Source organism: Ornithodoros turicata, chromosome 2 (assembly GCF_037126465.1).
Source record: "Ornithodoros turicata isolate Travis chromosome 2, ASM3712646v1, whole genome shotgun sequence".
Lineage (NCBI taxonomy): Eukaryota > Metazoa > Arthropoda > Arachnida > Ixodida > Argasidae > Ornithodoros > Ornithodoros turicata.
The window spans coordinates 18,745,425-18,758,541 of record NC_088202.1 but is presented as its reverse complement, the minus strand read 5'-3'; the positions used below and the strand labels follow the sequence as shown (position 1 = coordinate 18,758,541).

Genomic DNA, 13,117 nt, shown 5'->3' with positions numbered 1-13,117 from the left:
CTGTGCAATATAATGTAGAGACGGTTGTACTGCGTATATGCGTGCCGCTTTATTAAATGTCGTGTATGTTCTCATTACAGATGACGAGGTCTGGCTGCAGCATGAGATGGACGCCATGATAGAGGAATAGAATAGCGAAGAGGAAGAATAAGAAGAGCAACCAAAATTTGGTAGTGACACCACACGAGGACGTGGCTACCATGCAAGCGCTTGACCTGCTGCAAGAGCTTAATGGAACGTGTGCCGTGGAGGAAGAAAACGCTACACTGCTAGAACAGTTGCGCCTACCTGAAGAAAAGCTTCGTAATATTGAGGAGGAGCTGCGAATCGTGCAGCGGCAGCTTGCAACACATACGGGTACGTATTTCCTTTATATATTTTCTAACCACCAGCTGCTTGAGGATCAGCGCAGAAGATATCGGTCCAACTTGATTAACTCGCTTTCGTTTTGCTCGCTGTTCCAGAACTAGACGGACATTTGAATTCCAGCCACAGAAGCCGTGGATAGGCATGAGCCGGAGCTTGAGGTTGACGAGAATGACCCTTACCTTCTTCAAATGAAATACAAGCCAAGTGACTTCCAGGTACGCTTGCGAAAGTTGTGCGTCGTGAATGTGCTGCTGTTAGGCAACATTAGGCTTAGATATATATGACATCCTGCACGCAGGTGGTTGAACTGCTGCCGGGGTCCGGCGTGTACATACCAGGGAGGACGTTAGCTGGTGCAATGCTAGCAAAGTCATCGACTGCAATGACAAGGTCACTGCTGGTCAGCATCTTTACGGAGGACGCACTCCAGTTATGCTCAGTGAAGGGCCGGCGGTATAACGGAACCCGTGGTCGCGTTGAGGGGGCACGGCACCGCTGTATCCGAGGGCGATCGACGCTATTATAGGCAAGCGGCCACCTCGTACGCTGTTGGCATTTCTCCACGGATTTGGCATTTGCAGAGTTCACCCATGCACATGGCGGCAACCGTGAAGACTGGAAAGCGGCAACCTCTGTTCTTGTGAGGTCGCTTGGGCGAAAACTGAGTGAATTGCGCGAACGAAAGCGGGACGATAATAAAGTCGTTGAGTGACGCCAATACGTTGTTTTTCGTTCCTCTGTACTCTGCATGCATTGCCTTTATGGTGCCCTTACTGTGTAAAGTATAATGCACGCGCGCGTAAAGCGCATTCGCGCCAGTTTTTCGTAGCGTATAGATTCAGTGATCATTCGGGATTCTATATGGATGTAGTCAGATGTTATTCAGTGATCGTTCAGGATCATATCCGGCTGCGATCAGTTTTTATTCAGGCTACTTAGTAATTATTCAGGATCCTATCGGGCGCATGTCTGGAAATATTCAGGCCCTGTACGCGATCACACGCGGTTGTGTTGAGGTTTGGTTCAGTAATTGATTGCAGAACCGGATTGATTCCTGATGCTCCATTCCTGAATCAATCCTGATTCACATTCCCGCCCAATTTTGAATTCAGACCTGATTCAGATAACCTCATTCGTTCCGGATTCCGGAATTTCCATACTGGATGGCCTACATTTATTGCTGGAAAGCTTCCTTCCTTCACATCATCATCAGGAGAATATGTGACATCTCGTGCACACTGCATTCACTGCACGACTGGCAACAAATGCCTGTGACGTATGATTGTATATGTGTCACACCTGGTTATTTATTTTGTTTCAGGTAAGCAGTTCTTCAATGCCATATGTGAAGAAAGTTTATCGCTATACGAATATGCGGCTGGCATTAGCTTAGGCTCATGGCATACCATGCCATCCCCAACAAAAAAAGATGTCTGTGTAAGAGCTAGCTTCACCATAGCTTCAGAAATGCTGTGGTTGTGTCTGTGGAATTTTTCACTTCTTTTTAACGGGAAATTCACACTACTTCTGTTTCTTTTTAGAACCCCCTCTCCCCTACATTTTCTATGGCATCATTAGGGGTGCTAAAGTTGAGTAAAGTGGACCGAAATAATTACGTGCTCTTCTTGTGTGCCACTGTAATGCATATGCCCAGAATCTGTGCAACTGTTGCTTTGAGTGCTGGTATCTTGCATACCATCTCCCCATACGTCATCTAATAATTTCCAGAAGTTACCTGAAGACATTGCATGTTCATCACTCGTTTCTGAAGTTAGGCGGTTAGTCATGAAGAGGCATCTACATTATTTTACTACCAATTCAGCATTGTGTCCCATACATCTGCTCCCAGACTTTGTCCCTGATGATGCAGTACACCATGCTCACTACATTTAACTATCCAGTTGCATATCCTGACACAACTGCATGAATATGTCGGCTTTTGCAAAGCGATAACTACCAATGTGGCTCAAAAATAAATGAAGTTGTGGAAGAAAGATATGCAATCATATAAATTTTAATAAAAATAATACAGCACATTGTAGTTAAGATGCACCTGATTTCAAGTTGCCGCCTTTTCATTGTATGGGCTTATTTGCATTGCGTCCATTTTTCCACAGCAGATTTCCTCTTACGGTATGGTACATATCAATACAGAAAGCGAGCATACAATGATCAGTGCTGCTGCTTGCTGTGGCAATGAGATTTCATGCTAGAACGAGCACCCGTAGATGTGCCTTGCTGTGATATTCCACTGTGTTGTTTCTCACGAAATAGCATACTGTAAACGTATTTTTATTCGCGATGTATTAATTTTCGCGAATTTCGCGACCGCTAAAAAATCGCGAAAAATTGTACTCGCGAACAAAGCCTGACGTTTATCCCGCGAAAGGAAACAGCCCTGGAATCGCGAAATTAAGTAATCGCGAATAACTTCGCAAATGACTGAATGCGCGATTCGCGAAAATTAATACATCGCGAATAAAAATACGTTTACAGTAATCTCTCAGTACAAAGGTGTATAGTCAAACTGCATAACCACACAGTGCAGAAATGCGGCCTGCGCAGTCAAAGCTTTTTTTTTTTTTCAAAGCTTTTTTCAAAGCTTTATCATCTGTGTAAACAACAAAAATTAGTCGACGCAGGCCACAAATATGGACGATACAAACATGTAGGCCTCGAACGCCCAGCTGCTGAGTTGCTTGAACTATCGTCTGTGTTTCATGATGTCTGCAATCCAGTAAAGGATAGCAAACTGCGAGTAGTCTGAGAACTATTGCATGACTGAAAAACTATTAAAAAAAATGTCAAGAAAGCGGTGAAGAGCTGCTGGAGTAAAAATGCACTAAATAACTTTTACACAATTGTACAGTGGCAATTATCTTTCTCATGGCGTCACAGTGGCATCTCATGTCATTTCATAGTCAGAGTTCAGTGATCTGTGTCAGAGTGAAGTGATAACTGTAACTGCATCACTACGCAAAGTCTTTCTGAACAAGAAGCCGAAATTAAAAGAAAAAAAAAAACTGAATAAGGTTGAGTACTTTCAAAGATCGCAGTGTATGATGCAGTCGTCCGTGTCGTTGTTTTTCGTCCGTGTATTTTTGTTGTCTACACACCATGAACTCGCACCAAATATCCCGCCTTCATACGCTTGTACAGTGCATCATATGCTGTTGGCAGCCGTATTATAGCATGGCATGAGCTGTGACGAGTCTTTAGGCATTGGTGGTGGTGATGGTTTGACATGTAATAGTGCGATGATAATGATAGTCAAATTGCTTCCAATGCCAGTATGGAGTCGAGAGAGAAGCTTGTAAATGAATGAGCATGGCAAAAGAAGTTCCCAACCAGGTGTGTAAACGTGTTTCTTTAAAAAATATGGCTTTGAACAGATAAGCACATGCAATTATTGAACAAAATGGCAACACAGGTTTGTTTGTAGCTGTTGTTCTGTGTGTTTTCTTTGGTTCATTCCTGTTTGCTCGATTCTTGAAACACCACTACTGATCCAGTGTATGACATCCTCCTTGATGAGATATTTGGTTAATTTTAACGTCTATATTTTGGGTACATGATCTCATTAAACTACAAAATCTGGATGGCTCGGATGCAGTGTAATGGCATTAAAGTGTGGCCGTTTATTTTAGCAATTGTTACATCTGTGATGTCAAGCTCATCATAGCAGATGACAAGTAAGGACAAATAGTTCCCATTTTGCGAAATTTCATCGGAGCAAGAGACATTCACAACGTAATGATGAATCTTTGATGGCCGAACACAACAATCAATTCAGTGCTTAACAATTTGTACAATAATGTTATATGCTGAAATGCAGAAATAAAAGAGATCAGAGCTAAGCACAGCACCGCACTGACAGGAGCGTCACGATGTAGAAGGCAGTACAACGGGGGAACAGAGTTGACGATGTTTAATGGAAGGGCTAGAAAAGAATGAGTGAAGCACGAGGTAGCGCCGCCGTCCTCATCAGGAAAGATTTAACAGACTGCCCCCCGCAAAAAGGCGATATCGGATCCTGGTGTATATTCCATCATCGTGATGGCCATGCGACAATGAGCTCCAATAGGTGATCGCTTTCCATTGCTATCAACTTGTGTGCTAACGTGAGACGATTGAAGCCAGGGTGGTCCTTTGCGCAGCGGGTGACGTTCCATAGGCATACCAGGTCGTATTCTTCGGAAAAGGACTGCGGAGTTCATGTCAGTTTCAGTGTTCTCTTGCTCAGTGTCCTCAGGACATTGCTTTTCAGATCGAGCGATCTGTCGTATTCCGCTGGCATTTCTGCTCAGTGACCCTGCCCTATTGGCGTGACTTTTAGCAGCACAGCACAGCCAAGACTTGGTGTCCCTCACGTAGTATTGATATGCAGTCGTCACGTTGATTATCACTGCCTCACGCGCAGGAAACCGCTGTTTTTTTATGTCAGCAGGATTCGGGGCGTGGCATTGCGGCGGCGTATGGGTTGAGTTCATGTTATTGTTCAGGCGTGATCCATGCTTTCCTCTTCTTTTCCGTTTAGAAGAGCGGTCAGTACGATGCCGTCCTTCTGTTTGCGTATCATCTTCTTTAAGTAGCGGTTTGACGACCCCATGATTAGTCGTACAACATACTGGCTGTACGTGACTCGGGTCCAGGTCGTCAGTCATTTAGACGTGCTTTGTTCGGTTCCTGCTGAGGTAAGAGCATCGGGTATGAAAGTCATGTAGTCCAGCAACTGTTTCATAAATCGCGTGGGATTGATCGCTTGATGCAGGTTGAGAGAAAAGTCGGTAGGATGCAAAACTTCACTTGAAACAATATCTGTCCCTGTCGTGAGCAGTGCAGCGACGTCAGAACGTTCAGTCACAGGTACGTTGTTCGGGAATGAGGTACTGGCGTGCGCTTCCTCCTGATATTTAGCGTCCTGTTGTTGACTGACACGTGTTACAGTCTGTGATGGTAGTTCGATCTTCTGAATTCCGCTTGTTGAATCGTTGATGTTTGGCACTGAAGTGGTAGTAGATGCCGTGATGAATTCAGCGTTGTTTCTCTTTAAGTACTCGTTGGCGTAGAAAAGCGACGTCAAAATACTCATCTACATTTCGACCTGCTTCGTATGCATAATGTAAAAACCCCGAGACTAGGGAACACGAAGGGACAGACACAACGCGAAGCCTCTTCTTGAGACTTCGTCAGTGCCCGTTGCAGTCTTCTCAGTCAGGTCGGTACAGTCGTCCAGGGATGTTCAAATGAAAGTTCGGTGTATCCTGGTCACGGCACCACTTTGTAGAAGACATCACAAAGGGGCAACAGAGGTGACGATGTTTAATGGAAGGGCTAGAGAAGAATGAGTGAGGCACGAGGTGGCGTCGTCGTCCTCATCAGGAAAGATTTAACACACGACACTGACAACTTCAACGCTCACAAGTAGGGCCGCCCTAAGTAACATGACGAAAGCAAGCGCTAAACAAACAAAGAAAAACAAACACACACACACACACACAGGACGAGGATGTAAAAAAAATGCACCCTGACTAAGTTTTCCGTATGAGTCGCACTCCAAAGAAACACTGCCAGCAAAGAGATGCTCTAACGCGTTGCATATTTGTGACACGTTGAAAGTACCACGTCGATTTCTTAAAACTATAATACTGTGAACGTTATGAGTGTGAGAGACACCTGCAGGACAAGGCCACCCTTGCATGACAATGCCAATAGTGCGCACGCATTGTGGTCAACTCTTTGGTCAACCGCTATTCATAGTCGGAGAGATCACGTGATCGATTTCAACCCGACGTCACTAAACCAATGGTGCAAGTCGGCTGGTGAATACGGACTATGGTGTGTGACATATGTGGTGTAGGTATTTTTAACTATTGACCTATTAATAGCATTGAAATTCATTTCAATACAATGCAATACTTACATATAAATAGTCATGGCCTGCTGCGCAATCTAGAGTTCTTTTCAGATCTGCAAAATACATAAAAACATGGAGGATGCGGACGCAGAAGACTACATGGATCCGACAGTGACATTTGAGCCTTTTTAGGATATGTGGCGAATATAGCGTTTCGTGAAGGGGTACATTTCGCTTCGTATTTCGGGCCCCGAAACTCAGGATCACAATCATCTGATAAGGCGTGAGTTCAGCCGCGGCTACGAACTCCCGTAAAGGTCGACATGGCCTGCACTCACTGGACAACATTACAAGAGTAAGCAGAACACGTGTGATGTTTCCTGGTGGGTGCGCTAATATGCGGCATGACGGAGTTCAGTTCTATGCCATGTCGACCTTCACGTGAGCTCGTGGCAACTGCTGAACTCACACCTTATCAGGTGATTGTGATCGTGAGTTTCGAGGGCCCGAGAGGCAAAGCTATGACCGTAGGCGCCGTTCGATTCCGACTCCGTTCACTGTCAGCAAATCAGATATCAGCAACGTGATATCAGCCGCCACTCCAAATCAACCAGGCGATTATCTTATCATGTTTTCGAAAACGTTATCGTGGTGCGTTTTCCTAAAACTCCCTATAAGAGACAGTGTTAGCAGACCGTTGAATACGTCACCATGAGGCTATCGTACCTACGGGAACCAATGGGTGCGTGCATGACTCAGGCACGGTTTCACCAAGGCCAGTTAACTTTGAAGCGAGATTAAGCGTTGCTAAAACTTGAAGTTAATACTCAATTATTTTTGCAGACGTTAGTCGGTAACCCGATGAATGGCTCATTAACAATAACTCGCTTTAGTGAAGAGCAGTTAAGCGTTAAAATCAAGTTAAAGGACCGTTGATCTCGGTTCAAATGTTAATCGGTGTTGGTGTAACCGGGCCTCAGAGTCATACCTGTTTATTGCGTGCGGTAGACACTGTACTTCGGAAGCCGGGTTAAGGAGAGTCTACTTAACACTCAATAAAATTCGCTTTTCGGAGGCCCCAGCCCATTGCATTTGCGCCAGACTGACGGTTCTCGGAGAACCTTGAGGTCTGCAAATCTAAAGTCGTTTCACAGTCGTGTGCAGACCACAGCATTAGAGGCCAATACTATCTTATATTGGAAACTTTCCCGTTGATTAATGTCGTTTTATTACCAAGTATTTCTGCCTCCTGATATCGTGTCAGGTTGCTTGGGGCGGGGGTCGTGCGTGCGCCCGGGAACTTTGGTGGCACTTGCCGGCATACGCTTGCTGGTCTACAACACAAGCGGTATACTGTTTAAATTTTTCAGTCTGGTCTGTACATGTTCTCCAATGTTTTTTTTTAATACTTCCGGCGCGACCATTCATTCGCAACACAGTCCATATGGCAGTCACATCAATGTACTGGCAGTTCGCGTGCGAGCTTACTCTTTCCCTTGGTGACGTTCTGAAACTCTGACCACGTATAACATACTCCTGCGAAGCATTTGCCGTAAGAAGGAGGGTCGAATCTCTGAAAAACAATAATAATGGCCATATTATATGACGCTACACGATGGTACGATGTGATGCTTTGGGCGTTAAGCGTGCCCAAGTACGTGCAGTTTCTCGAAACCAGCACAAGCGTGCTGTGTAGCTTAGTACTGCCCCATTATCGAGGAATTAAGCGACGCACGAAATGCCCGCCGTGTAGGACTGCACCTCTAGTTGGACGCATGTCATTGCCCTAAATCAGATGTGGAGTATTCGGCGTTTCTTCCAGGGGAAGAAACAGCGTCGCTGGATCACCGGGTGTCCACACGAGCGACTTTATCTGGCAAGATGTCGGCAAAGGAGAGCAAGGAGGAAAGCACGCGCCAACGAGATATCGCGGAAGAAATACCGAGCGCATCCGGACGACGTCTGAAGTGACGATGAACAAGTTACTCAAACACGCGACGGAGGACTGCGCTGAATGCAGCGCAGCTAGCAGATGCAATTTCTCGTCGGAGAAATTCTGTGCAGCGCGCACAGAATCTCTCGGCGCAAGACGAGTGCACGAGAAAACGGGACGTTGCTCACGTCCACCCAAGAAACTATGACGCCGCTCCTGTCGCCCTCGCGCCTCCGCCGAGATCTCTCCCGAAAAAGTCGGTCGAGCGGATACCCGGTCAAGGTCTGGACGGCGACACCCACGAAAGTTCGCCATGAGGAACACTTGCGATAGTACACTCCCTTAGCTTGGCTTGACTTGGCTTGGTGGACCGTCATTGCACGACCACACACAAAGAGCCCCTTCTATTTGATATCTAGGAAACATCTGATATTTTCCTCGGCGGTTGGTCTAATCTCGTGTGTCCAGTCTACGTTTTTGCTAAGACGGAGCCCGCGCTTTAGCCTTCAGTATCTTCACCTTGGAATTTGCTCTACACGCACTAGCGCGACCAAGTCCACGCCTACAATAAGAAGCATATAGCGTCTGTTACTGTTTTTCAGGACACTGAAACCGGAACGGAACCGAAAACTGTTTGGACCCCAAATTTTTCAAGAACAGGAGGTAGAACGCAACCGTAATTCACCATGGGCAATTGTCCGAAACCGTAACCTAAACGGAAAGATTTGTTTTCCGTTAGCGGTTCCGATGAACCGGTTCAAGCGTGAACGCGAACAACTTGATATGCGATATTTGCATTGCTTTTCAACTCTGATTAGTGGTGTAGTAAGGTAATTTCAGTTAAGGTAGACATCTTCGTCATGTGTTTTTCATCCCGAAGTTGTCTCGACAACATACAATCTTATGCGCTTTGACCCATATACGGATGATATGCATTGAGTACGTCCCTTGTGAGTTATGAACTGTATTATCCTGATCACCTGAGATACGAAGCACTGCACATTGTTTATTTCCGCACCTGAACCGCTGAACGCAGCGCTTTTCCTTGCCTTGTAGCTTGTTACAGCACGAGCGAAATGAATGTGCACAAGATAATAGTGACCGCAACAAATCATTTTACAGGGAACGTCGCCAACGGCCAAGGTGCGTTCAACACAACGTATACTTTGGGAGGTGGCAGACCTGGGAGCTGGCACTGCATGCGCCGCCCTTTCGGAGCACGAAACATAAGTATGTTCACTTTTACCCGTTCGCACTTTCTAGCACATTTGCGATATCCACGCAGCCTGCAGACAACCATCATAATATATATATATATACAATAGGAAAAAAAATAGCCGGAGCTCTTTGGCTGCACGTATAGCATATGTTTGTAACTCAAACATCGCCATGCCAGTACTGGACAGCTGTTTCGGCCTTCTTGGGCCTCATCAGCAGTACGCAGGCAGGCAACGTTTGAGTGGATGGCGTCAGAAGGTCATGTAACACGTGATTCCTCCCGTCAGGGTGAGATAACTCACTCACTGAAAGCCCAGTGCAAAGCCAGTGAAGTATAATAGGAAAAAAATAGCCGGAGCTCTTTGGCTGCACGTATAGCATATGTCTGTAACTCAAACATCGCCATGCCAGTACTGGACAGCTGTTTCGGCCTTCTTGGGCCTCATCAGCACTACGCGGGCAGGCAATGTTTGAGTGGATGGCGTCAGAAGGTCGCGTAACACGTGATTCCTCCCGTCAGGGTGAGATAACTCACTCACTGAAAGCCCAGTGCAAAGCCAGTGAAGTACAATAGGAAAAAAATAGCCGGAGCTCTTTGGCTGCACGTATAGCATATGTCTGAAACTCAAACATCGCCATGCCAGCACTTGACAGCTGTTTCGGCCTTCTTGGGCCTCATCAGCAGTACGCAGGCAGGCAACGTTTGAGTGGATGGCGTCAGAATGTCACGTAACACGTGATTCCTGCCGTCAGGGTGAGATATCTCACTCACTGAAAGCCCAGTGCAAAGCCAGTGAAGTATAATGGGAAAAAATAGCCGGAGCTCTTTGGCTGCACGTATAGCATATGTCTGTTACTCAAACATCGCCATGCCAGTACTGGACAGCTGTTTCGGCCTTCCTGGGCCTCATCAGCAGTACGCAGGCAGGCAACGTTTGAGTGGATGGCGTCAGAACGTCACGTAACACGTGATTCCTCCCGTCACGGTGAGATAACTCACTCACTGAAAGCCCAGTGCAAAGCCAGTGAAGTATAATAGGAAAAAAATAGCCGGAGCTCTTTGGCTGCACGTATAGCATATGTCTCTAACTCAAACATCGCCATGCCAGTACTGGACAGCTGCTTCGGCCTTCTTGGGCCTCATCAGCAGTACGCAGTCAGGCAACGTTTGAGTGGATGTCGTCAGAAGGTCACGTAACACGTGATTCCTCCCGTCAGGGTGAGATAACTCACTCACTGAAAGCCCAATGCAAAGCCAGTGAAGTATAATAGGAAAAAAATAGCCGGAGCTCTTTGGCTGCACGTATAGCATATGTCTGGAACTCAAACATCGCAATGCCAGTACTGGACAGCTGCTTCGGCCTTCTTCGGCCTCATCAGCAGTACGCAGGCAGGCAACGTTTGAGAGGATGGCGTCAGAAGGTCACGTAACACGTGATTCCTCCCGTGAGGGTGAGATAACTCACTCACTGAAAGCCCAGTGCAAAGCCAGTGAAGTATAATAGGAAAAAAAATAGCCGGAGCTCTTTGGCTGCACGTATAGCATATGTCTGGAACTCAAACATCGCCATGCCAGTACTGGACAGCTGCTTCGGCTTTCTTGGGCCTCATCAGCAGTACGCAGGCAGGCAACGTTTGAGTGGATGGCGTCAGAAGGTCACGTAACACGTGATTCCTCCCGTCAGGGTGAGATAACTCACTCACTGAAAGCCCAGTGCAAAACCAGTGAAGTATAATAAGAAAAAAATAGCCGGAGATCTTTGGCTGCACGTATAGCATATGTCTGTAACTCAAACATCGCCATGCCAGTACTGGACAGCTGTTTCGGCCTTCTTGGGCCTCATCAGCACTACGCGGGCAGGCAATGTTTGAGTGGATGGCGTCAGAAGGTCGCGTAACACGTGATTCCTCCCGTCAGGGTGAGATAACTCACTCACTGAAAGCCCAGTGCAAAGCCAGTGAAGTACAATAGGAAAAAAATAGCCGGAGCTCTTTGGCTGCACGTATAGCATATGTCTGAAACTCAAACATCGCCATGCCAGCACTTGACAGCTGTTTCGGCCTTCTTGGGCCTCATCAGCAGTACGCAGGCAGGCAACGTTTGAGTGGATGGCGTCAGAATGTCACGTAACACGTGATTCCTGCCGTCAGGGTGAGATATCTCACTCACTGAAAGCCCAGTGCAAAGCCAGTGAAGTATAATGGGAAAAAATAGCCGGAGCTCTTTGGCTGCACGTATAGCATATGTCTGTTACTCAAACATCGCCATGCCAGTACTGGACAGCTGTTTCGGCCTTCCTGGGCCTCATCAGCAGTACGCAGGCAGGCAACGTTTGAGTGGATGGCGTCAGAACGTCACGTAACACGTGATTCCTCCCGTCACGGTGAGATAACTCACTCACTGAAAGCCCAGTGCAAAGCCAGTGAAGTATAATAGGAAAAAAATAGCCGGAGCTCTTTGGCTGCACGTATAGCATATGTCTGGAACTCAAACATCGCCATGCCAGTACTGGACAGCTGCTTCGGCTTTCTTGGGCCTCATCAGCAGTACGCAGGCAGGCAACGTTTGAGTGGATGGCGTCAGAAGGTCACGTAACACGTGATTCCTCCCGTCAGGGTGAGATAACTCACTCACTGAAAGCCCAGTGCAAAACCAGTGAAGTATAATAAGAAAAAAATAGCCGGAGATCTTTGGCTGCACGTATAGCATATGTCTGTAACTCAAACATCGCCATGCCAGTACTGGACAGCTGTTTCGGCCTTCTTGGGCCTCATCAGCAGTACGCAGGCAGGCAACGTTTGAGTGGATGACGACAGAAGGTCACGTAACACGTGATTCCTCCCGTCAGGGTAAGGTACTCACTCACTGAAAGCCCAGTGCAAAGTCAGTGAGGTATAATAGGAAAAAAATAGCCGGAGCTCTTTGGCTGCACGTATAACATATGTCTGTAACTCAAACATCGCCATTCCAGTACTGGACAGCTGTTTCGGCCTTCTTGGGCCAGACATATGCTATACGTGTATGCTGTACGTATATATACGAGGGGCGTTCAAGTCAATCTGGGACTTTCTGTCTCCTGAGTGTACAAATGGCTCCCGCTACTTCTTTTTCATCATTTTCACACGCGACAGGCCTCCGCGTTCACCACGTAGTGGTCCAAAGTTTGTGCAAATAGGAGACACGTGCTAGACAAGATGGCCGACAACTAATAATAATAATAATTGGGTCTTTACGTCGCGAGACAACTGAGATCATGTGCGACGCCACAGCGGTCGGTCTGTGGATTGCTTTTGCCCACCTGAGGGTTCTTTAACGTGCGATGAAAGCTCATCACACGGCACCCCGTATTTAACGTCCCTCGCGGAAGACGGCATGTCTAAGCAACTTGTACCCTGCCACCAAGTTGCTGGCGTCCTCGGCCGGGTTCGAACCCGCGATCTCGGGATCAGAAGGCGAACACGGTACCAACTGAGCCACCGAGGCCGGTAAGCCGACAACGAGGTGAGCGCGCACATCGAACAGCGAATTGTCATGAAGTTTCTCGTGAATGAAGGCGTAAAGTAATCTGAAATTCACAGAAGACTTCAGCCTCAGTATGGGCACGATACACTTAGCCGCAGCAAAGTGTTTGAGTGGTGCAAACGGTTCCGAGACGGCCGTACATCAGTGCAGGACGATCCCGGCCGGGCCGGCTCAGAGCCCAGTGTCAGAGCACCACAGAACATCCAACTTGGGGAGC

At 47.0% G+C, this 13,117-nt stretch overlaps 1 protein-coding gene and 1 long non-coding RNA gene across 2 annotated transcripts in view; one reads left to right on the top strand and one right to left on the bottom strand.

The window, feature by feature from the left end:
• Positions 1-532: 532 nt before the first annotated feature.
• Positions 533-1,087, top strand: LOC135383175 (uncharacterized). Its single transcript, XR_010419718.1, has 2 exons — positions 533-584; positions 668-1,087. It is a non-coding gene; the product is annotated as an uncharacterized LOC135383175 (long non-coding RNA).
• A 6,399-nt stretch (positions 1,088-7,486) lies between these two features.
• LOC135384365 (uncharacterized) overlaps positions 7,487-13,117 on the bottom strand; it is a 40,977-nt gene continuing 35,346 nt past the window's right edge. The window contains exons 4-5 of the mRNA XM_064613570.1: positions 7,715-7,799; positions 7,487-7,560 (exon numbers count right to left, since the gene is read on the bottom strand). Of these exons, the coding sequence (XP_064469640.1) occupies positions 7,487-7,560; positions 7,715-7,799 (159 nt within the window). The remainder of the gene's footprint in view (positions 7,561-7,714; positions 7,800-13,117) is intronic.